Below are 24,967 nucleotides of genomic sequence, written 5' to 3'. Positions count from 1 at the left end.
TGATTACTCTGCTTCCATGTACTACCATGTACTAGATTTGTTATTCAAATAAATAAATAGCTTAAATTATCTATTTTGGTAATTATTATCTATGTGTATATGCACACATCTTTGAGCTTTCAATAACTTTTGACAGCGTTAAGGAAACTTCAGACTAAAATGTCTTCTGTACAGGATAAAAACTGGGTTTTTCTCCATAAAGAACTTGCAAGGCATAAAAAGAGGAGATTTGACATGTATAGTAGAAAATTTAAGAGACACACTAACTAATCACAATATCACAATTCATAGATGTTATCTAGACCCTGATTTAAACTGTTAAAAAAATCCAGATTATTAGATGGAAGGGGATGTGTGATTGCTAACTGGCTATTTGATAATACTAAAAAAAATACTGTTACTAGTATTTTTACACTTTGTGTTTCTGCGTGGGTACAAACTGATGAGATCTTTACTAATTATATACTGAATCGATCTTCTGTATATAAAGATAATTGGAAATGAAAAAAAAAAAAACCTGGTGTTAAATTGGAAATGGCATAGAAAATTAATTAATTTAAAAAAAATATTATGTAGGATCTCTGCCTTTAATGTGCTGTACACTCTTATTTAATGCTATAACTAGTACTCCAACAGTATTTTTTTTTCTTTTTTTCACTTTGTGTTGCTATATGGGGGCAAACTGTTGAAATCGTTACCTAATATATACTAAACTGATCTTCTCTATATAAAGAGAATTGAAAATGAATCATGATGTGATTGGAAGGGGAGAGGGAGCGGGAAAGGGGAGGGTTGTGGGTGGGAGGGAAGTTTTGGGAGGGGGAAGCCATTGTAACCCATAAGCTGTACTTTGGAAATTTATATTCATTAAATAAAAGTTTAATAAAAAAAATTACTGTTACTATATTTTATTTTCTGGGAGGGATGATTAGAGTATATAGCTTATACAGCGGAGTTATTCTTAGGCCTTCAGAGACACAAACTGAAAGGGTAGATAAAGTGATGGGAGAAAACTTTGATCAAAGAGGTGACATAGTGATATTGCTTTAACTGCCCAGATGTGTACAAAGTAGTTTCTTCCACTATATCCTAATTTTAGACATTCTTGGAAAATTCTTTCAAGTTTTTTAAATGCAATCTCCTTAGATACATCATATACATTTAAAAGATAGAAAAATGTATTTTTTTGATTTATAAATTTCTCCTGTCGGAATTTACTAGATTCTTCAACACTCTTCTAATTTTTTCTCTTTCAATTGAGAAAACTCAAATACTAGGTATATATTATTATTAGGGCTATTTTTGATCATTTCAAAATGTATGTAGTCTGAATTTGAAGGAGGATCAAATTTCTCCCTATCATGAAGATTTAATCCTCAAAACCAGAACTGAGGAAGAATTAATCTAGTAACTAGTAAAAATATGAAATGAATCAAGACTTGCACCTAAATTCTATTTGGCTCCTCCCTCATGAAACAGAAAAAGAGCAAATGGGCTCCCTATTAGGTGACCACAGGAGTGGCAACTTTTTCCAGATAGACAGTAAACATAGAGTAATTTTCCCCCAGTAAATAAATGGGTAAAATCTGAGGGATTCCTTAAAAAAGAAAAATTTTACTGTTCTTTCTGGTAAAATTTGTAAATAACAACTTCTACTATTTTTAGAAAGTATACATTAAGGAAACTTGCAAAATCATTTTATACTGTAGAAATTCTCAGCTGTGACCACACTGGTTAGTGCATTCCCTGTAATTATAATACTATTTGTTCAACAGATACCCTAAGATACACTATATGCAGTTTTTAATTTACTAACTCCATCATACCCTTTCCAAGAAAAGGGCTTGAAGTAATGGAAAACTTTACACATATTATTTCATTTATTTCCTTCTCACAGATGGGATCTATCAACCTTCTAGTCTACCAAAGAAACTGAGGTATAGAAAGGTTTGAACACCCACCCAGAACCACAGTTAGTGGCACAGCCAGCATCCAAACCCAAGTAAATCTAATTCTAACTATACGCTTTTTTCCAATCTTTGTGTAACCTTTAGAGAGTCATGTCCCTTCTGGGGCAAAATCAGTTTATTAGGGCCAAAGTTCTTGATTTATTTTTTTTAGAAGAGATTTATTGTATTTATTTGAAAGGCAACGTTACAGAGAGATAGAGGGAGAAATAGAGAGAGAAAGATCATCCATTATCTGCTCATTCCCCAAATGGTCATGGCTGAACCAAGCCCAAGGCAAGAACCAGGAGCTTCATCCAGTCTCCCCTGTGGGTACAGGGGCCTAAGGACTTGGGCTGTCCTCCCCTGCTTTCCCAGGCACATTTGCAGGGAGCTGGATCATAAGGGCAACAGCCAAGATTTGAACCAGTGCCCATATGGGATGCTAGTAATGCAGGTGGTGGCTTAACTCATTACTCCACAAAGCCAAGCCCCCAAAGTTCTTGATTAATGATTATCAGTGAAATAGATATCTTAAAAAAAAAAAAAACTATCAAAACAGCATGGTACCCCATACATACATGCAATTTTTATGTATCAGTTAAAGAAATTTGGGGGAAAAATAAAGTTGACATTTTCAGCTTTCAAAAAAAAAAAAACAGTACTAAAACACATGCTGTTCACATACACACAAAAAAACACAAATTCCTGTATGGTCTTTTTCTACCTACAACCATACATGTACAAAATTCATAGCAGCAAAATTCTGTCCATGTCTAGGATGAAGAATAGCAAGTAGGTGACATCTAAATGCTAGCACTATATGAAACCTGCAGTAAATGCCCATTCAATGTTTCAGAATAATCAGAAAATAAAAACATTTATAATGTTACATAGCATATTCTGCCTGTAAACACATACCTAACATTTATAAAAGTCACTTTCATCCATTTTTTCACTCTGTGAATATTTTGTATAAAATGCTATAGCATAAAAATATTTGCTACATTACTTTTCTGATCATTTCCTATAAAGCGGTCTGAATGACTACAACAGATTAGGTGTTTCTCTATCACCTATTAATCAGGGAGAACCACCAGCAACCAATAGTAGTTTAACAAATGCTACTTCTTCTACGACACCCAAGTCTCCATCCCCGGTGGTAATGTTTTAAGATTTATTTATTTATTTATTTGAAAGTTAGAATTACAGAGAGGGAGAGACAGACAGAGACATCTTCCATCCACTGATTCATTCCCCAGGCCTGGCCAAAGCCAGGAACCTCACATCTGGCTCTCCCACATATGTAGCAGTAGCCCAAGTACATGGGCCATACTCCATTGCTTTTCCAAGGCCATTAGCAGTGAAAGTGGAAGAGTCAGGAGATGAACCAGCACTGATATGGGATGCTGGTGTCACAGGTAGCCAGCTCACACACTATAACACCATAACATGGGGCCCTCCCTCCTTCCCTTGTTTTCATTCTCCAAAAGCCTTATTATACTTGAATGCAAACATTCACTTTGCAGTCACGCACTTCAAAAAAGTGTATTCCTAAGACTTCAGCATTTTTTTCAGGACTTAGAAATGCTCTTTTTGTTCCTGTATTGATCAGTTGGTGGTACTACATAATCCCAAGTGTAACCCAGGCCACAACAATCACAAGTGGGTAACAGAATCACAGCGCAAGCCACAAAAAGTCTCGTATTGCAGAAAATCTCATCCCTATTTCTCTTGCTCATGATGCTGAGATTTTATACAAAAGCACCTTAAAAATGCAGAGTCTTCTATGTTCCCAGCATTTTCCCCTTAATCTCTAAATTCTACAGTCTCCAGCCAATGCTGATGTCAGAAGGGAAAGATTTGGGTTCAGTTGTCCACCCAAAGCAGCAAGGCATCATGGATTCCTACCAATATGCTATGGTTGACAATGGCTAACACCAGGAGCACCAATGCTCAGCACACTCCTACCACTGAACACTGTGAATGCCTCACCTAGGAAATGAGGACTTCACTCAAGATAGAGACCATTACTACTGGAACCAATGCAAATATATTACCTTCCCACAGTCCCCCTTCTATGAAACGATTTGCTTTACTACTAATTTTTATTAGAAACTTTATGACCTTCAAATGAAGGGCTGAAGAACAGACTAAATGATGTATGCTATTATCCTCAGAATTACCTCCTATCTATTATCTCTCTGCTACACTGTTCCTTGTTCCAAACTAAGTCACACAACTTGATTCCCTTGAGATGGTCCATCTGCTGGGTAAACCTCCTCAGTATCTCATGTAAATAAATCCCTGATAATCTCAGACTGTCATGTACCACTTACATTCTACAGGGATGAAACTAGTCAATATCTTACACTTTAAAATGCTATGTTTTAAGACTATAGGAAAGCAGGACCTCTCATACAACGATGGTAGTACTGAAAGTTGAAACAACCAACAGGAACACCAATATTCAAGATCATAGCTCCAACTCAGTAATTCCACTCTAAGACATTTGTTTTACAGATTCTTGCACACACATATAAAAGGAAACAAGTAAAAGATTATTCATGAATCAGAGCCAAAAAAAATGTGGAAATAACCCAAATGTCCATCACTGAAGGACAACTGTAATATATCCACACAATGGGCATAATACCATTGAAAAAAACAATGAGGAAACCCTTTATATTCTGATAAAGAAAAAGCTCCAAATACTATGACTATGATTATATGACTAATTTTAAGAAAGGTGCAAAATCTAAGTGTCCCCCTTTGTGTAAAACAAAAGGAATATGTATAAATAACTGTACCACTTTATGCACAAATTGTCTCTGGAAGTATTTGTCAGAAGCTATGAACACTGCCTATATCCAGGAGGTTCTATTTGCTAAAGGACAGTCACAGGAGAGTGCCTTCTCTATGTACACTCTTTGGTACCTTAAAATTAAAGAAAAAAATTAATAAAAACGATGACTTTTAAAAACATATGTTGGGCTGGGGCCGGCACCATGGCTCACTTGGTTAATCCTCTGCCTATGCCAGCATCCCATATGGGCACCGGGTTCTAGTCCCAGTTGCTCCTCTTCCAGTTCAGCTCTCTGCTGTGGCCCAGGAGGGCAGTGGAGGATGGCCCAAGTGCTTGGACCCCTACACCCACATGGGAGACCAGGAAGAAGCTCCTGGCTCCTGGCTTCAGATCGGCACAGCGCAGGCCATTGGCAGCCATTTGGGGGGTGAACCAGAGGAAGGAAGACCTTTCTCTCTGTCTCTCTCTCTAACTCTACCTGTCAAATTAAAAAAAAAAAAAAAATCATGTGTTGGGGCTGGTGCTGTGGTGTAGTGAGTAAAGCCACCACCTGCAGTGTTGCCTTCCCATATGGGCACCAGTTTGAGACCTAGCTGCTCCACTTCCGATCCAGCTGTCTGCTATGGCCTAAGAAAGCAGTAGAAGATGGCCCAAGTCCTTAGGCCCCTGCACTCACATGAGAGACCTGGAAGAAGCTCCTAGATCCTGGCTTCGGATCAGTTCAGCTCTGGACATTGTGGTCATTTGGGAAGTGAACCAGCAGATGGAAGACCACCCCTCCCCGCAGCCTCTCTCTCTGTGTGTGTGTAACTCTGACTTTCAAATAAATAAATAAATCTCTTTTTAAAAAATTGGATGTCAAGCTTATTCAAAACACTCTATGTGATCAAGGCAGGCACTCCCATGAAAATATTTCTTACTGACGCCAATGGTGAAGTTACTGCCTTGCAATTAGTGAGAGAAATCAAGTTCCCCAAAGCTCCTGGGTACCTTAACTGGTGTGTGTTAACTGAATGTGCACATATTTCAGGAACAAGAATAGAGTTCACTTCTCTGCGACCCAGGTACACATTCACAAACTGAATATTTATGGCTTCTATCATCCCTGAGTGACACCTGAAGTTCTCATGACATTTATTGATTCTTCATTTATTAGAGACATGCTCTGAATCACATATGCCATAAAGCTAAGAAACAAGGACAAGTCAATGGCCTGCTAGGTTCAGGTACAATTAGTCACAGTGCTTAGTCTTAGTGCTATGAACATTGTAAATAAAGTGATATGAACTCTGTTTCTTTTTAAGAAATGGAAAAAAAATGAGTCTAATGCTGATGAGGGAGGAAGGGGAATATGGAAATGTTTATGAAAGTAATAGGCCCTAGCCACAGAATAGAAGTTTCAGATATATTAGACTGAAATGTCAAATGCAATGATGACTCAGACATATTGTGTGAACAAAACTACCAAATGCTCCAGAAAGCAGTAAGTAGAAAAGATGTGTGAACCTGTTTCAATAAGTGCTCTAGATGGTACAAAAATCGCTCATCAAGTGACACAAGTAGTTAAGGGTCTAGAGAGATCACTTAACGTTTCAGTTAGACTTCAATTATTTCAGGGAAGGAATTTTTTTTCAAGTTGAGATTTGAGAGTGGCTTGGGACATACCCATCACAAAAGTCAAGAATCTACTGTATCTCAGTTTGACTGGAGATAAACAAGAGTGTGTGCGTCTTTCGTAATCCTTCCTTCATACATTTCTTTGCTCAGATCTGCCAGGAGTGGAGAAAAGACAGGCTCAGAGTGAGGGGCACCTCATCAGGTGCTGAGCTTCTATAGCATACTCGAAGTGAAGAACTCGCCTGGGGCCAAAGAAGAGAAGATAACAGTCCTCTGAAGATGAGCACCCCAATCTAGGATGTTAGCACAGAGCAAGAGAGTGGCCTCACCTATCACCCAAAAGTCTGGACCAGCAGATAAGGGGCAAAATAGGAGTTACTGAGAAAGGGTGCTAACTGTAGCCTGGCCCCTCCTGCTCAACCCACAGTTCTCCAAATACTATATTTAGAACACAGCTAATTAATGTTCATTAAGACCAGCCCAAAAGTTTTAATCATTCTACAATTGCTTTTTTTAGAGTTGCATTTTATAGCTTTATGATTAACAGGTGCATTTTCCAAGTTTTCATAACAGAGATTCTAACATTATGAGCTAAGAGTGGTTATAAAATTGAGGTGGACATCACTTCAAAAGCAGTGTCTGAGAATCCAATTAAAATAGCATTCAAATGGGAGGTCCGTGAAGAATGCCCAGAGTCAATGGACAAGGTATCTTTGTAAAGAGTGAGTCAGGAATGCTAACCTAAAATCATCCTCATGAACTAAACAAATGAGACAAATGTGCAGAGGGGTAACACAGCCACCACAAGAAATGGCCAACTCCTCAGCGGATCCATTCTCACCATGGAGGCTGGCTTTCCTCACAGCTGGGTTACCCCTCTGCACAATCCCCTTGTGCTGAGACACCTGCTCCAGGACCATTCATTGAAAATGCCTTGTTGCTGACTTTACAGAAATCACCAGTCACTAACCAAATGCTGTGTCCGGTGCACAGCGACATACTCACAAATCCTCACTGCCATACAGCCATAGTAGTAATTCAAAGACCTCTTCCTGCAGCGAAGAACCAGCTTGACGTGCTACACACAACCTCTTGTGAGCCTCTCCTTCCTGCCCACCTGGATCCTTGTCACTCATTCATAGATGCAAATCAAGTATTTCATGGGGGCCGGTGCCATGGCTCACTTGGTTAATCCTCGGCCTGCAGCACCGGCATCCCATATGGGTGCTGGGTTCTAGTCCCGATTGCTCCTCTTCCAGTCCAGCTCTCTGCTGTGGCCCGGGGAAGGCAGTGGAGGATGGCCCAAGTGCTTGGGCCCCTGCACCCGCATGGGAGACCAGGAAGAAGCACCTGGCTTCTGGCTTCAGATTGGCGCAGTGTGCTGGCCGTAGCAGCCATTTAGGGGGTGAACCAGAGGAAGGAAGACCTTTCTCTCTGTCTCTCTCTCACACTATCTACTCTGCCTGTCAAATTAAAAAAAAAAAAAAAAAAAAAAGCATTTCATGGATTACTCTCCAGACCAGATGCACCACACTCTCAGAAGTCCCTCTCTCCGTTCCTTCCCATTGCCCAAACTACTTTCTTCCCTCCTCTTCATTTCACTTTTCCAAGTTTGAAAATTACTTATTGTGTGACTTCAGATTAATGAATCTCTTAAAATGATCTCCAATCCGTAAAATGTGGAGAAAATAGAACTTTTCTTCACTGGGTAATGCTAACTTGAGATGAGATAAACCAGGTAATATCTTGCCCAAAGTCTATCACAACAGTCAAGAAAATGTTCATTTCTTATTATAATTATGTAGTTTTATAATTATTCTTCAGGTTCACATGAACCACTCAATGACTTTTCAATTCATTTTATTTCAATAGTATCCACAGCAGTAGGTCACCTGTGTTCAAATCAACATTACATGATGTCTAATTCACTATTTTGGGAGTAGGTATTTTATCGTAAATCATAATTCCTAATATTTAAAAAATTTCCAGTTAATTAATAAAGCAATCCATCTGTAGCAATGGAGAAGGACTGACATGTGGGGAGGTGTTAGACCCGAAGCCTGGGCCCTCCTCCCAGAGAGAACCCCATCCCTACAGGAGCTAAACAAACGGTCACAGGACCACCACAGGGTGGTTCTTGAAGAATATTGGATGCAAGGCAGGGGCAACATAATCCAGTATCTGCTCCCCAAGTTGCACCTTTCAGGGGATGATTTATGCAAGCCCCACGATGGAAGATTCTGTGGTGAGACAGATGTGTAATGTCCTAGTGGGCTCTGGAAGATGTCAAATGCATATCAGGAGCAGAGCAGCCACCCTGCAGCTCCATTCTGCCTCAGCTGCATGTCTGTAAGCACTCATTCTTATGACCACTCCCACAATACAAAAAATTCTATGAACCCTTGCTGTGGAAAATAAATGTAGAAAATAGCATGAAAGCATAATCATAAGGTCTAGCACAGTATGTTAAGATACCACCTGCAGCACCATGAGTGCTGGTTCGAGTCCAGGCTGCTCTACTTCCAATCTAGTTCCCTGCTAATGGGCTTGTAAAAGCAGGAGAGGATGGACCAAGTACTTGGGCCCCTGCGCCTACAGGGGAGACCTGGAGGAAACTCCTGGCTCCTGGCTTCAGCCTAACCCAGCCCTGGCCATTGCTGCCATTTGGGGAGTGAACCAACCAATGGAAGATTTCTCTTTCTCTCTCTCCCTGACTCTCCCTTTCTCTCTCTCTCTGTAACTCTGCCTTTCAAATAAATAAATAAATAATTTTTAAAATGGTATGATAACATTTTACAGAATAGAGTTTATCTATCTTCCAGTTATACTTACCTTCAAGGATGCTACCTTTCAACCTCGCTCCCAGCTGGCAACCATGAGTTCAGACCCATAATGTCTAATACTGGAGAGTGCCTTCAGGACCTACAGAGTCAGGACCTACAGAAGTCCACACTGGAGAAAATGGTCCCAAGAAATTCCCAGCTTCCTAGGACATCCCTACAGTTCTATAATGTATTCTTTGATGACCTTTTTTTTAACTTCCATGACAACAGACAGGTGCACAGCATTCAATGGGAGAACTCCCATCACCACAAACACAAGGCCAAGATGGGTAGTTAGTAACACACAAAAAGCCAGTAAACCTAAGGTACGCAAAGGGATACAGACACTGGACCAGCAGTTTCCACACTGGTTTATCTTTCAAAGGATTCCACCTCACAAGGCTCTTTAAGACTGATAAGAATTATCATCATCATTATAGATGCAAAAATTGAGGTTACCTGGCTAAGAAACAGACTTTTACCTCCCAAGACCATGCCCCACACACTGTATTTTAGTCAACAGAATATTACAGTGAAGCACAAGGGTTTCCGAGCCAGAGTGCCCGAGTTTAAGTCTTGGTCTCACAATGTACAAGCTGCATATCTCAGGCAAAGCACCTAGCCTCACTTAAGACTGAACTCTTTCTTCTGCAAAATGGGATAGAAATATCTACCTCACAGAAGTGTCAGAGAGTTAGAGCGAGAATGATGGATGGATGTTACAGCACTTTGTGGTAAGTACACAAGAACTACAATTACTCTGAAGAAAATCAAGCAAGCTGCCATGCAGTATCCATATGCCCTCCATGCACTGGGTTGACCAGGTGTCTGAAATCCAGCAGGGCAGAGAAATGACCACTGGGCAAAGGTCAATGCCTCACCATCACAATCCCTGTGTAGCTTCTCAGGAGTCCAAGGAAGGCAGCTGAGTGGGAGTGAGGGCAGTTAAGAACAGCACTGCAACTTGGAGATTTCACAGACCCATAGATTTCAAAGTGTTTGGGGAAACTGAGTTAAGATCTGTGACTGTCAGTTCTACCAAGTTCTTAATAATAAACTTTAATGCCCCTCCCTTCACAGAAAGAAAGAAGAAAGAACACCTAGTTTCTGGAAAACTACCCAAGAATAGGCCATGGGCATCGTTTCTATGAGATTTTTACCAAGGAAATGTAGAAACTTCCTCACACACCAGGTAAGGTTCCAGAGGAAGCTGTACAGAGGCAAATGGAAATCCTGTGAGAGACTGCAGCAAGAAGCCAGCAGGAAAGAAGGAGATGAAAGCTCCAGATCCTCCCCAAGGGAGCTTGAACAGACAGAGTCTGTGCAGGAGTACTGGGAGCATATACTGGCACTCAAGTTGCCAGGAAGAGGGGCTGGGAAGAGAGTCTATGCCCTAATTATATGTATCACATTGTATCATGATCTTCTACTTACAGGTACTTTTGATAAAGAAGTGTTGATTTACTAATGTGATTGTCCCTTGGAAATACTCAAGGGAAGCTATCAATAAAATGCATCAAATGAACAAATAAAAGAGAAGGGGAAAAATGTAACAATTTAGCAGAATGGAAAGGTTTGGGATAGAGGAAATCGGCAGAAAATCTTCATTTGTTTTATTTGTCCATCTAGCTCACATTCTCCACTGAAAATTCTAACAACTCGGCTGCTAAGTATTTATTTACCTCTTTGGCCAAAGCCTAACATTACCACTCCAAGAAACTCCCATTTAAGTATCAGTAGAGAACACATCAAAAGAAGTTAAACTCAAACCTCTTAAACAGGCTTATTCAAGGAGGATAAGGGAAAAATCTAAACTCACACTTGAAGCATCTCTCAACACACACATAATGCCACAAAGAAGTATTTTCCTTTCAAATCAAGCATGACAGATACTAGTTTTGATATTCTACTCACCCTGCCCGATAAGAACTCTGAATCGTACACATACTGGAATTGAGATCTGTTGTGTAAAGAGAAGTGAAATTGTGCCCTGGGGGCCCAAGTTCATATATTTTAGGCAGGCAAACCTCTAGATCATTTCAACATAAGAATGAAACTCAGCACCCTCAAGAACAAATCTTTGAGATCTTGGGTCTTGAATTCTCATCTATCCTTGCATAGTGGATACCAGTGCTAACTAACCTGTGCTCTCTCTAAATACAAGCAGCTATTAAAATGTGTCCTCTTACGGATATTTTCTCAAAAACAGTCCCATGCTTCACCTGCTGGAAGTATTTTAATGTGAACTGTACTATCTGTCACATGGCAATGGTTTATCGGATTTGCTATCTCTTCTGCCATAGAGATCACAGGCCAAGGGGCAGTCATCAGAGGCAACCTTTACAAAATCTCAACTTCCTGCCCCTCCACTTCTTACTGTAAGAAGGATGAATTGTTTGAGATTCTATGGCCTAACTTATTTACTTCCTCTAAAGGAGGAACAGAAAACGCATGCCTTTCAAGAAAAAAAAGTATACTCAGAAAGTGAATTCATGTTAACTGACTCTACCAGCCCAATGGCATATTTAATAGACTCTCATCAAATGTTTTTATTTGAAGCTTATATTCAATGTGCAGACTATAAGATAATTCAATTTGAGGCAGAAATGTTCTTAAAAGTGCTATCATCTCATCAGCATACTACACTAGAAGGGTAATAATAGAAATTTTACACCCATTAGAGAGATTCAAAGGCCATAAAAAGAACAAGAATCTGTCTGACACAGATATTTCTATGCTTATGCTAAATATGCATGAACTTAAATTTAAAAAGAAAAACTAAAAGTAGTGTCTTGTTCTTTTTTTATTTCACTTCATAATTTTTGAAAAAATACTAAAGTAGTTTTAAAAATTCTATTTCATACGCATATTTTTATAGAACACAGAGCTAAAATTAAGGTTTACACTTGTTTCTCTTTGGCATGTAATAAATTAGATTTGACCAGATTTTATTTTTCTCACAGAAGTCATATCTATGGACTTAGCTTTTAACCATTTGTAGCCAGTCTCCTTATCAATGGCTTGAACAGCTAAGTCTCAAGTCCACCAAATGAGACCACAAACCTACCTGGCAAATTATCTAGATCATTTAACAACCAGACCAGATGACCACGAAGGAATTTTAATGCAAGGTTCAGGGTTCAACAGTGTGACAGATGGGGAAAAATAATCAACTGACTTTGGTGTCTGAACAATCCTATTCAAAATGTTCTAGTAATTGAACTACTTTAGTTCTATAAAATTATATATAACATGAAGCTATGGTCCAAACTTGAAAAGGCCAGGCACATAGTAAGGGCTCAAAAATGCATACTGAATACAAGAGTTCATCAAAATGTTCAAGGAAAATGTATGTTTTTAAAAAGCTATGCATGGATTTCAAATTCTTTTTGTACTTTGGGGCCAGCGCTATGGCACAGCAGGTTAATGCCCTGGCCTGAAGCACCGGCATCCCATATGGGCACCAGTTCTAGTCTCGGCTGCTCCTCTTCAGATCCTGTGGCCTGGGATAGCAGTAAAAGATGGCCCAAGTCCTTGGGCCCCTGAACCCACGTGGGAGACCTGGAAGAAGCTCCTGGCTCCTGGCTTCAGATCGGCGCAGCTCCAGCCGTTGTGGCCATCTGGGAAGTAAACCAGCGGATGGAAGACCTCTCTCTGTGGCTCTACCTCTCTCTGTAACTCTGTCTTTCAAATAAATAAAAAATAAACTTAAATTCCATTTGTCAGTGAACTTCTGGAAATCTGCTCATAACAGAGCTTCGGCAAAGGAGGGACCATCCACCTCCTTGTGATGAGCACATGTGAAGGCATACTTCTACGGTGGAATGAGGATCTACTCCACACACCACAACTCATACAGCAGAGACAGCTCATTCTCATCACACAAAACCACGCAGAGAGGCAAGAGAGATTCTTCTCCCCACTGTGCATACACGGGACACAGTCCTCTGTTTAGAGACTTCATATCAATAACTACAGCACTATTGCTTAGTAATTTCTTAGTCATGTTCCCTGTCCCCTGTTCTTTTAGTTTTGATTCTAGGACACGCATCCTCTACCCCTTGTCCCCAGCTTCTCTTCACCATTACCTTTATCCCTTACTTTAGTTTCTTTCATCACTTTCACAATTCTGGCTTCTGAGTAAATTCCATCACCTTTTAACTCCATGTCAGAAAATACAGGCCCCACTAATTTCATTCACTGATTGTATCATATACATAATATAAATTTTTAAAAGAATTAAATGAATTGTCTTAACAGGTCTCTTCCAACAAAGAACAGAAGAAATATTTTATATAAATAAACCCAGTAGTTCTCAAGCCTAATCTAAGTAATGTTCTATGAACAGTTTGTGGTTATTTCAAGGCCATGAGCTAGACCAAGGTGTTCTTTTCAGTATAACTGAATAAATAATCTTTCCCCATTCTTGGTTAAAAAAAGAAAAAAAGACAGGCATTTTTCTTTCCATCAATTTTTCTAATAACTGTTCACTATTACCCATCTTAGTTTATATCAATGGTAAGAGCAAATATATTAATCTGGAAATGTGTTTTCTTTGAAATACTCTAGGAATTACTATTTTGAAAATCATAAACACAAGGAAACAACAATCCTAAAGCATTATCATTTTCTCTGGTTCCTTTTAAACTACATGGTATAAATTAAGACAAGTTACTAAGTATCTCTAAGCACAAGTTAACTCTTAAAAAAGAATAATAAGGATAATAAGAATACCAAATGCTCAAGATTAGTGAAAGTATTGGAGATAACAGTCAACACAGTAGCTGAACATGCAGAGGGCACTCAGTAAGTAATTTTAGGATAGATAAATAAATAAACAGTGCAACCTTAATGTACAACTGCATCGAATATATCAACACTTCATAATGTGTTGCAGAAGGCACCCTGCCAGGTCCCTACCACCAGGAACATATTTAACACTATGATGCACCATCATAGTTCCTATGGCATATGCCTCTACCTTTCACTCATGTATAACCATGGTTTTGGTTGTCAATTACCATTGTGTGTGTGTGTGTGTGTTATCTTCCCAACCGATTAGGAACATACTGAGATCAAGGGCTGATGTTCTATTTCTTTGTCTTCCCAAAACATAAATATGCATTCAATGCTGTTCTTAATGCTGATTATGTGAAGTACTCACCAACAGCAACTTTGACAAAATGGGTACTCAATAAACCTTTGTGGATTAGCACTAACCTACAGTACATATAGCAGAAAGATCAGTAACATGAGGGCATTTTACTACTACATGTAAAACACATGCAATCTTACAATCACCATCCAACTCACTAATTCCTGGTCCACTTTTTTTTTTTTCTTTAAAGATTTATTGTATTTATTTGAAAGAGTTACAGAGAGAGGTAGAGACAGATAGAGAAGTCTTCCATCCGCTGGTTCACTCCCCAGATGGCTGCAATGGCCGGAGCTGCACCAATCTGAAGCCAGGAGACAGGAGTTTCTTCTAGGTCTTCCATGTGGGTGCAGGGCCCAAAGGACTTGGGCCATCTTCTACTGCTTTCCCAGGCCATAGCAGAGAGCTGGATCAGAAGAGGAGCAGCTGGGACTAGAACCGGCACCCATATGGGATGCCGGTGCTTCAGGCCAGGGCTTTAACCGCTGCACAACAGCGCCGGCCCCTCCTGGTCCATTTCCAAAGAATAAATTAGAGTTCATCAGAACTAGTTCTGGAGGCCGGCGCTGTGGCATAGCAGGTAAAGCTGTCACCTGTAGCACTGGCATGCTGGTTCGAGTCCCAGCTGCTCTCTGCTATTGCCTGGGAGCACAGTGGAGGATGGCCCAAGCCCTTGTGCCCCTGCACCTGCATGGGAGACCCAGAACAAGTTCCTGGCTCCCAGCTTTGGATCGGCTGAGCTCCAGCTCCGGTTGTTGCAGCCAACTGGGGAGTGAACCAGTGGATGGAAGACCTCTCTTTCTCCCTCTCCCTTTCCCTCCCTCCCTCCCTCCCTTCCTCTCTCTCTCTCTCTCCTCTCTCTCTGCTTCTGCCTCTCTGTAGCTCTGCCTTTCAAATAAATAAAATAAATCTTAAAAAAAAAAAAAAAAGAGTAGTTCTGGTGCCAGTCTTTGTGGTACAAAGGGTTAAGCCACCGTTGCAATACCAGGATCCCATATCAGAGCTCCGGTTGGAGCGGCAGATGTTCTGCTTCCAATCGAGCTCCCTGCTAATGTGCCTGTGAAGGTAGCAGATGGAGCCCCTGCCACCCATGTGGATGGAGTTCCGGTTTTTGGCTTCAGTCTGGCTCAGCCTTGACTCTTGGAGTCACTAGGGAAGTTAACCAGTGGATGGAAGAGATCTCTCTCTCTCTCTCTCTCTCTCTCCCTCCCTCCCTCCCTCCCTGACACTTTGCCTTTCAAAATAAATGAACAAATCTTTTAAAAAAAGTTTCATTGTCTAGGACACCCAACTCTATTCGAGTTTCTTTCAGAAGTCTGTTCTCTCCTCCAAATTATCCAGTCTCCTGCATGGGGATTTCCTAAATGTCTCTCAATTCAACATCATAAATCAAACTTATATTTCAAGCATATCCATTCCTGGTGTTTCCTCTCATCCACTTGTTGTATAGCTACTGCACTCAATACAAACTAGGTCATAATTTCCCACTATTGACTCCTATCCACACACATCAGTAACATAATTTAATACAGTGAAGACATAACCTGCGACTATTCCCATCGGATAATGAAGCCCACCTCAAAATACAACTTTTGGGGCCAGTTCTGTGGCATAGAGGGTATAAAGCTGCTGCCTGCATATGGGCACTGGTTTGAGTTTCAGCTGCTCTACTTCCAATCCAGCTCCCCACCACTGTGCATGGGAAAGCAGTGGAGGATGGCTCAAGTGCTTGGGCCCCTGCACCCACGTGGGAGACCAGGAAGAAGTTCCTGGCTCCTGGCTTTAGTCTGGTCCAGCTCCAGGCATTGTGGCCATTTGGGTAGTGAACCAGCAGATGGAAGACCTCACTCTCTTTCTCTCTCTCTCTGCTTCCGTGCCTGCCTCTCTATTACTCTTTCACATAAATAAATAAAACCTTTAAAAATGTGGAAAAAATAAACTTCTACAGATATCCTAAATTTCAAGACATCATTTATAAACATACAACACACAGGGAAAGTGAGACATTTTTAAAAGTCTTTGGAGAAGGAAATTAAAAGATAAGCTTATTTTGGTGAAAAAAAAAAAAAAAGAAGACTCTTCCCAAAAGGTTCATAGAAAATGTGTACTTATGAAAAAATAATTAATAGACTCAAAGCATTTTTGCACCAAAATAAACTTATCTTCTAATGCCACTTCCTATGAACTTTTTGCAGTACCTCATATGAACATATACATAGTTCTCTTTAAATGCAGTATCTTGGGGCTAGCATTGTGGTACAGAGGGCTAAACAGCGCCTGTGACATCTGTATCTCATAAGAGCATCTGTTCAAATACCGGCTGCTCCATTTCCAATCCAGCTTACTGGTTATGTATCTAGGAAAGCAATGGAAGAGGTCCAAATACTTGGGCCCCCACCACTCACATCACAGACCCAGATGGAATTCCAGGCTCTTGGCTCCAGTCTGGTCTAGCCCCAACTCCAGTGGTCATTTAAGGAGTGAATCAGCAGATTGTCTGTCTGTCTCTGTGTGTATGTCTCCTTCCCTGTGTTACTCTCTTTTAAATACATAAAACAAATCTTTCAAAGAAAGCAAATGCATTGTCTTCAACCATATAGTAATAACCTCAAAAACTTATAAAAAGGGGGTCCCTCAACAGTAATAGTAGAAACAGTATAGAGTAGCTCTTCACCAGAAAGCCACCTTGGGAACACACTGGTCACAGAAAGACAGAATCAGCCCAAATCCATCACCCTGGCAACTAACACAATCCAGGCATTCCTTGACAGTAGATCAAGAGCTTCTTACTCATTTCTGAAGGTAACATGTTGAAAACAGAATGAAATGTGTTATGCTTTATGTACAAGATTACACGCTACAGTCCTGTGCTGGTTAATAAAAATCCACTTTTCCTGGCTCCCTGAGCCAAGATGGCTGGAGGGAGTCCTTACTCTTTTCTACTGGTACAATGTGTAATTGTTATACAATTATCAGCAGAGCTCAGAGTTGTGTCTACTTCTGCAGTAAGGAGCTAGTGAACTCTTCAAGGGCAAAGACCTATTCTCTGAGTGTTCAACACTTTAAGAGCTCAATAAAAACTCACTAACTCGTAGAAACCCAGCTGAAGGATTACCCACTCATCCTTGGTATCTCATGGGTACCTTGTCCCAGACCACATAAAGTCATTTCTCTTGTCAATTTCCCATCCTATCTGCATCTTCCATAAGTCATGGCTCAAAAGGCATGTAAATGCTTAAAAATAAAGTACCAAACAAACCACTCAAAATTACTTAAGTATCAATTCTCAATTCCTTGGGGACTAATTTAACAGAACGTATATTTCTTTCTTCTATTGAATTTTTGGATTCCTAGGCCATTGTTTGGATAATCTACAAAAGAAGAGAGATGAAATAAAACCAAAACTGGTCAGAGTATATTTGCCCAGTTCAGTGTCATCAAATGGAAAAGAATGACAGTTAACACTTTTTTTTCTATCTAAATTTTAGTTACAATCTAGTAGTAAAGGGGTCTAGAAAGCAGGGAGGGAAATTCCTACATGGACTTCGTCTTAAATCCAGTCACTCACAGGACTCCCCATCTGGCCCTACAGTTAGATTAAGTCATCACTACCCTAGTTACCTATTTTCTTATCCTCTTCTCCCAGCAGACTCCTGCAACTCAAATATTAATTACAGTCCATCAATTCCCCTCACAGCAACTCTTCTGCTTTTATCACCCTACCATTTCCACAATCAGGCATAATTTTCAAATATTTCTTTCACTTACTCCTTCTACCCATTATATGACTGGTCTGGGACAAATCAGTTTTGGGTTTTGTATTCAGCACCATGTTAGAACATGGTCCTTTCCCTCAAGGAGCCAACAGTATCAAAGATAAAATACTTTTTCCCTCAAAAAGAAAGAAAAGAAAAGAAATGCTGCTGGAAGAATTTTCACATTCCACATACTACACCCTCCAGAGAGCAGTCTAAAAATTTTAGCCAGGAATTAAACCACTGTACTCTGCCTGAGACAACCCACTTCCTGCCTTTCACAAGGCGCGGTGAAGGTAAAATGGTAATATGACCATCACACATCTGAAGAACTTTTTATAGTTGTCAACATTTTATTTTATTCCATTTTTTAAGGGAGCAAGGCAACTATTGTTGTTCCCATTTTCCAGATGGGTAAACCTAGGCTGCAGGAGGTAAAATGACTCACACAAGATGATATATTATTTAGTGACTAAATTCAGTCTTCTGATCTCTATTCCAGCATTCTCCCCACAGCCACAATGACTCCCCAGATGAAGAAAAATAAGCATTGTCTTCAACTCAGCATGCCTAAATATGAAACCCAGAAAACACGTATTACTCTGCATGAAACCCTGCTTTTGTCTGCATAATCTCCTAGCTGTGCTTGTCCCATTGTCTGTGCTATAATATTCACATGGGCCGTATCTATTTATGTCACTAATCACACTAATCAACAGGACCCACAAGCAAAAAAATGACACTAAAGTCCTGTTAGCAATCATTTTTATATTTGTCACTATTCAGTTTTACTTTTAGAGCACATCTAGCCCAATAAGGACAACTAGCCCTGCTCATAAAAGGCAAAGCTAATGTGTGTTTGCTTTCATTTTTGCCCCACAAGTACTAGCAGTCCCTTGAGTAGTCAAGGCAGAGAAGGCAGAAAAACAAGCAGAAAAGGAGAGGGAAAGATTGGGGGGGGGGCAATTACAAACAAGATAAAACTCATAGAAAGTATTAGAATGGCACAAACGTACTTAGATGTCCTACCCCATAGATGACTACCTCTCTGCCTAGGAACGATCTCCGCCCTACACATAGGTCCTGAGTTACTGTAGATAAGCCAGTATCCTCCACAATTATTAAAAGGCCTCACTGGACAACAGCTGGATGCCCTGTAGAGATCCATCCAAAAGTTGACCAGTCTATGCTAACACACTGAAATCTAATTCTAACCCTATTTCATAATATTTAGCACAAATCAGTCCACTTTGGATTTAATATTTAAGACTTAAATTTCTTGAGCATTCCAACACTCTACTGCAAATGTTATTCACAAAATTTTACTCCTGGATCCTGCAGACATTTGAAGTTCTAGAATCTTCCATAATACTATATACATTTATATATAATAGTTATATTAATTTACAATGTTTTATTCCAGATTTTCCACTATTTCAATTCCATAGAATAAAAGAATTTACTTTCAGTAGAAAACAGGTGTTAAAATGCTAATTAGAAATCCGAAAAGTAATCCAGCTAAAATATTATTGTCCAGTATAATCTCATGACTTTTCCTAATGTTTCATTCAATGCACGATGACGTTTAGTGTTGATATATTCATGCATTCAAAGCAACTCCACACAATACATTTTTCTGCCCACCCTCTCCCATTCTGCTTCCTGATTTCCAAATGAAGCTCTAAACACCTACCAGTATATCAAGCAATTTGTTTAACAAGAGACTCTTACCTCGAGATAGTCAAGAAAGGCAGAACTGTTGGGCGGTTTTCACAATCGTCGTCGTGCAACCCCGAGACTTCTCCTGAGGGTCTAGTATTGATTTAAAGAGAAGAAAGGTAAAATCAAAGAACTTTCATCAAGAAGAAGCCTTCAACTCTCCAATTAATAAGTTTACATTCTGAACTCACTGACTTGTGCACAATTTCACACCACACGACCGCGTATTAAAATAAACCACATGAGGTAAGACGGACATTAATCTTTCATGTCATTCCCATTTCCTAGATCCAGCCAATTAAGTATCATTGCATCACAGACAGGTGAAACTTACAGAGGGGGGTCATGCGGCTCAGCCTGCTTTTCCCTCACTGCTCTTATCTTTAAAAGGAAGGAAACTTAACAGAATGAACACACTGGCGAAGAGGGGTCCCTCGCCATACATTTCACTGTCTTAAATCGCGAATTATACAAAGTATCCAGAAACAGTTACCCAGTGAAACAAAATTACACTCCAGGATTTAAAAGGAGGCGCTGATTTTATGACTTGTAGGTAACTATACAGCTGAGAAACCAAACAGTAAATATTAGCCTTAAATGATTTACCAGGGAATAAAAATGGCCAGCTGGTGTCAAAAAAAAAAAAAAAAAAAAAAATCTCCACCAAAGGTCTTTTTTTTTTTTTTCACGTCTTCAGAGTTTCAAAAACGCACATCTCACCTCGTGCTTTTCCTAAGTAAGGTTCACCACTAAGTTATCTGCTGTGACCTGTGATGTAAAACCGAGCCAAGAGCCGCACGGGCAGGGATAGCTACAAACGCTGGCTTCTCAGGCAGGGAGCGAGCCCTCTGGGATCCCTGGATGAAAGGGAGCAGCGCGTTTCTCCACGCCGGGAGGAGGATGCGGAGCCCGAGCGCGCGGCGCTCACGGCCCCGCGCCCCGCGCTCCGCCGCCCAAGCCAGGTCCGCATCGTCTCGCACCCCGTCTGGCCGCCGGCTCAGGTCCTCTCACGACGTCCCCGTCGGAACGGGCTACGTAGCTACAAGTAAAGGCCAAACTTTGCTCTCGGCCTCGCGAACTTAAGACGCCGTTAACCACTAGAGGTCTCCCCTTGGCCAGTTTTGCACGTTCGCTATTTTGCTGCACTTGAAACTTTCCGGAGAAATGCTCTCTACCCGAGTCAGTGTTTTTCTGAAAACTTGCGCAAAAATCCACGCGACCGAGAGAGCCAGCACAGAGGCTCTCGGGCTCCCCCCAAAAACCCGTCGAGACCCCAGAAAGCAACGCTCTAGGGAAATCGAAGCAAGAACCCGACGCACTGGCCCCGGCCAACGCCGCCCCCCCCCCAAGCCCCAACCCCACCCCCCACCCCCAATTCTTATTTCTCAGCTCGCTCTCCCCTAACTCACAACGCTCCGACACCTATTTTGGCTTCCGTGCGCTTGGAATGGGTGCGGGCGCACCGGTTCCGGCGGGGGCCCCCGCGGCGGTCGCGGCGCGGGCCGAGGGATGCGGGAGCGGGGGGAAGGGCCGCGCCAGGGCGCCCGAGGAAGTTGCATAAGGAAAGAGACTCCGTTTTTCGGGTCCCCTCCGAAACACCGGCGGGGAGGGGGAGGAAAAGGAAGCGGGGTGGCGGCGGCAGAGACACCGAGGGGGAAGCCGAGGCGACGTTTACCTCAGCCTGCCCGTGGAAGGGTGGGGCCAGGGCCACGGTCCACGCGCGCCGGGACGGCGGCCGTCCCCCGCTTCGGCGGGCGAGCGAGCGCAGACGGACAGACGGACGCCCCCGCCCCGCGCGGGGCCGCCGGGCAGGAAGCCGCCCGCCTTTCAACTTTCTCTCACGGTCGCGCCGTGGGCCGATCTCGGAGCCGAGGGCCGGGGGTGGGGGCTGGGGCTGGAGCTGAGGCGGGCGGGGGGGGGGGGGGTCAAGGGCCTTTTTTTTTTTTTTTTTTTTCCTCTAAAGGTAATTAAAGTTTTACCACCAGTCCTAAAGTTGCACCCTCCCCCGCCCGCGCCCCCTCCCCTGGCGGGGCTCTCAAGTTTTCCTCCCGCCTCCCCAGCTCGCGGGGCGCGCGGCGGATGCCTCCGCTCCTGCGCTTCCCGATCCCCACCCCCGCCGGCCTCTACTTCCCCCGCCCGCCGCAGCGGCGCGAGGACGGCCCGCCGGGCCCAGGACGCGAGTGTGCACAGCCCATTATTCCGGAACGGCGCCCGCACGCGGCGCCCGACCCTCCGCTCCTCCCCAGGATAAGGCAGGCGTAAACAAGTTGCAGGAAAAGCAGCCCCGCGCTTCCCCGCCGCCGCCGCCGCCACCACTACCACTACTCCAGCCCGCCGCCCCGGCGCGGCCGCCGCCGCCGCCGCCGCCGCCGCCGCCTCGCGCCCGCACCCAGCCCGGCGCGGCACGGCGCGGCGCGGGGCGAACGCCGCGACGGCGCGGGCTCCCGGCGCCCGGCCCGGCCCGCGGCCCGCGCCCTCCCCCGCGCGGACGGCCGCCGCGGGCCCGCGCCGCCTCGCTTCCCGAAGCACTTTCCTGCCGCGGGCAGAAATAAAACCGGAGGGTTTATTTTTGTGCAACTTTCCCAAAATGGCGGAAATTGGAGCTGATCTATATGAAATTCTCACACACTCGCTAGGGAAGGGGGAGGCGGCGGCGAGGACGCGAACGCAAACTCTCGGCCGCCGAGCCCCGCGCGGACCCGCGCGGGTGTGCGTGCGTGTGGGTGCGCGTGTGCGCGGTGGGAGCCGCGGAGGCCTCGCTCTCGGCCGCGCACCGGCACACGCCGGCAGGCGCGCCTGCACATTCAACCGGTCCGTTCTCCGCAGCCCGAGCGGGCGGAAAGTGGCCCGGCCTCTTTTCCCACTGCCTCGGCCGCCCGGACTTGTACTTCTCGCGCTCGCCCGCTCGCTCGCTCGCTCCCCGGTGCGCGCCCGGCACAAAGGCCACACGGGCGGAGGGGCCCGCAGGGGCGGCGCGCGGGGCTCGCGCCCTCCCGCCGCACCGATCCGCGGCCCCGGCCGCCCCCGCGCCCCCCCCCCTCCCCGCCCTGTCCCCGCCGGCGCCCCCCTGCCTCGGCGGCCGCGCTCGCCGCCCGAGCTGCGGCGGCGGCGGCGCCCACCCGGACACGCACCCCGGCGGAGCCCCGGCGCCGCCGCCGCCGCCGCTGCCGCCGCGCTCCCCCACCCCGCGCCCGGTGTCATGAAAGCGACCCAAGTGACAAGCTTGGGGGGGGGTGGCGCGGGGGAGGGGGCCACACACGCATCCCGCCGCCTGCGCGCCGGCGAGGAGGCGAGCGGCCGCCGCGCCCGGCTGCCTTCCGCACGGCCCCCACACCCTTCCCCGTGTGCGCGCAAAGGAAAAAATACAAGTCTCTCCTCCCCCCATTTTTTCCTTTCTCTTTTCTCTCTCTTTTGTTCCTCTTTCGCACTCGCACTCACTACTTGAGAGGGAGATGCCCAGAGACTCCCCCTCCAGCCCTTTCCGAGTCACTTGCCCACTTTTTTTCCCCGGGATTAAGTTTTCTCCTCTTTCCCAGAGGCGCAGAGAAGTGGGGGAGAAACCCCTTCTGCCCTTCCCTTCCCCTGATCTGCTTCACAAGGCGAGGGTGCGCTTCCTCCCCTCTCCAGGGCTCTCAACTTTCATCCTCACCCAGAAAAATCAATGACTGCCTTGGGCGCGGGCGCACCTTCAGATCAATTAGAGATTAGCTCCGATCCACCGCTTCTTACCCCCAAATTCTCTCTTTTTTTTTTTCTCCGTCTCACGGGTAGTCCTGACAAATGGTCCAGGGCTGCGGGCGCAGTGCGCATGTGCGCGTAGAGTCAGGGCTGGGGAGAGGGGAAACTGCGCTGGTGCCGGTGCCGCCGCCGCCGCCGCCGCCGCCGCCGCCGCCGCCGCCGCCGCCGCCGCCGCCGCCGCCGCCGCCGCCGCCGCCGCCGCCGGAGGCTCGCTCTGGCTTCGCTGCTACTGCTGCTGCGCCCGAGCCGCTGGAAGGCAGCGAGCGAGCCGCTGGGCGAATGCGGCTGCCCGCAGATCCTGTTTCAGGTGCATCTTTTCCGTATCCGTGTCCCCGGCTCCGCGCCGGCTCCGGCACCGTCCAAACACGTACGAGAGCCTGCTAAGGTTACAGATTTCTTTGTCTATTTTTTTTTTCACTTTACTTTTTTTTGAAGGCAATTCGCAGATCAGCCGAGCCACCATGTGCTGCTGTGCCATTGCATGCCTTCAGCCATGAAACGGTGGGCCTTGCGTTGGGCACAAACGCTGCCGCCAGGCGAAATCCGTGCTACAGGTCAGGTGAAAAAAAGAAAAAGAAAAAAAAAGAAAAGTTTCACGGAGGGCAGACCCCCACCCCTCGCGCCCCCTCTTAGGGCTGGAAGAATGCACAATAAAACCCGCGTGTGAAACTTGCGTGTGCTCGGCGCTTGCCGAGTGTGGGTCCTCGCTGACAGCTCACCCACGTTAGGCCTCTGCGGCGGGGGTAGCTGGGGTATGGACGTCAACTTGGAAATCACTGTTCAAGTAGCGTGGCAGTCACATTAGGTCGAGGGCTCCCCTCCTAAGGTGCTCGCTCAAGATGGCTGAGCGGTGCTAATGGCAAAACCAGTCTTTGTGAAGGCGTCAAAACTACATCAAGATGGGCTTCTATTTCCATAGTGGCTGGCTGCAGGCCTCCTTTTGGACAGCTCGCCATTCTTTCCTAGTAGATAGGAGCCCTTACAAAATCACTGTGGTAATTAAAAGTTACGACAGACGTCTAGATGTCGATAGCGGAGTTTGCTGGGAGCGGGGGGGGGGGGGGGGGGGAGCGGAGTAGTATGACTCCGGGCATGGCGGAAGCAAAGCTTCTATTTTAGTAGAAGCGAGGACGTATGGGGGAGCCCCCCACCCCCAGAGGGGGCTATTTATTTTGCATTTAATAAAGGGTAAGGGAGGCACTGTTCTGAATTTGTTGCCTGAGGCCTCGAATTTAAATATATCACAGATGGAAATTCTGTATTAAAATCCTGCCCCAAAATGTAAGTAATATTATTCTTGATTGAATTTTTTTCATGTAAGGAATGTGCCTTGAACCAGTTTCAGAAAATAAACTGTTAAATTCTTTCCTTAGGACCATGGAATTACCCTAGAGAAAGAGACCACGCGA

The 24,967-nt window shown here is 44.2% G+C and overlaps 2 protein-coding genes across 8 annotated transcripts in view; both read right to left on the bottom strand.

The window, feature by feature from the left end:
• The window catches only part of L3MBTL3 (L3MBTL histone methyl-lysine binding protein 3), a 145,679-nt gene extending 122,030 nt beyond the window's left edge, over positions 1-23,649 (bottom strand). For 2 of the 7 annotated variants that reach the window (XM_062186748.1, XM_062186754.1), the window contains exons 1-2: positions 23,550-23,649; positions 19,833-19,913 (exon numbers count right to left, since the gene is read on the bottom strand). The gene's annotated coding sequence lies outside the window, so the exon portion shown is untranslated. The other 5 variants (XM_062186750.1, XM_062186752.1, XM_062186749.1 and 2 more) reach the window with 5 other exon arrangements.
• Positions 21,226-23,630, bottom strand: LOC133756658 (collagen alpha-1(I) chain-like). The gene is made up of 4 exons (XM_062187266.1): positions 23,586-23,630; positions 23,080-23,155; positions 21,873-22,984; positions 21,226-21,714 (listed from the first exon to the last, which is right to left on the bottom strand). The coding sequence occupies exons 1-4, from the start codon at positions 23,628-23,630 to the stop codon at positions 21,226-21,228; spliced, it is 1,722 nt and encodes a 573-aa protein (XP_062043250.1).
• Positions 23,650-24,967: the final 1,318 nt, after the last annotated feature.

This window comes from Lepus europaeus, chromosome 3 (genome assembly GCF_033115175.1).
Source record: "Lepus europaeus isolate LE1 chromosome 3, mLepTim1.pri, whole genome shotgun sequence".
Classification (NCBI taxonomy): domain Eukaryota; kingdom Metazoa; phylum Chordata; class Mammalia; order Lagomorpha; family Leporidae; genus Lepus; species Lepus europaeus.
Note: the sequence above shows the minus strand (reverse complement) of the source record. Positions and strands in the feature narration are given on the sequence as shown.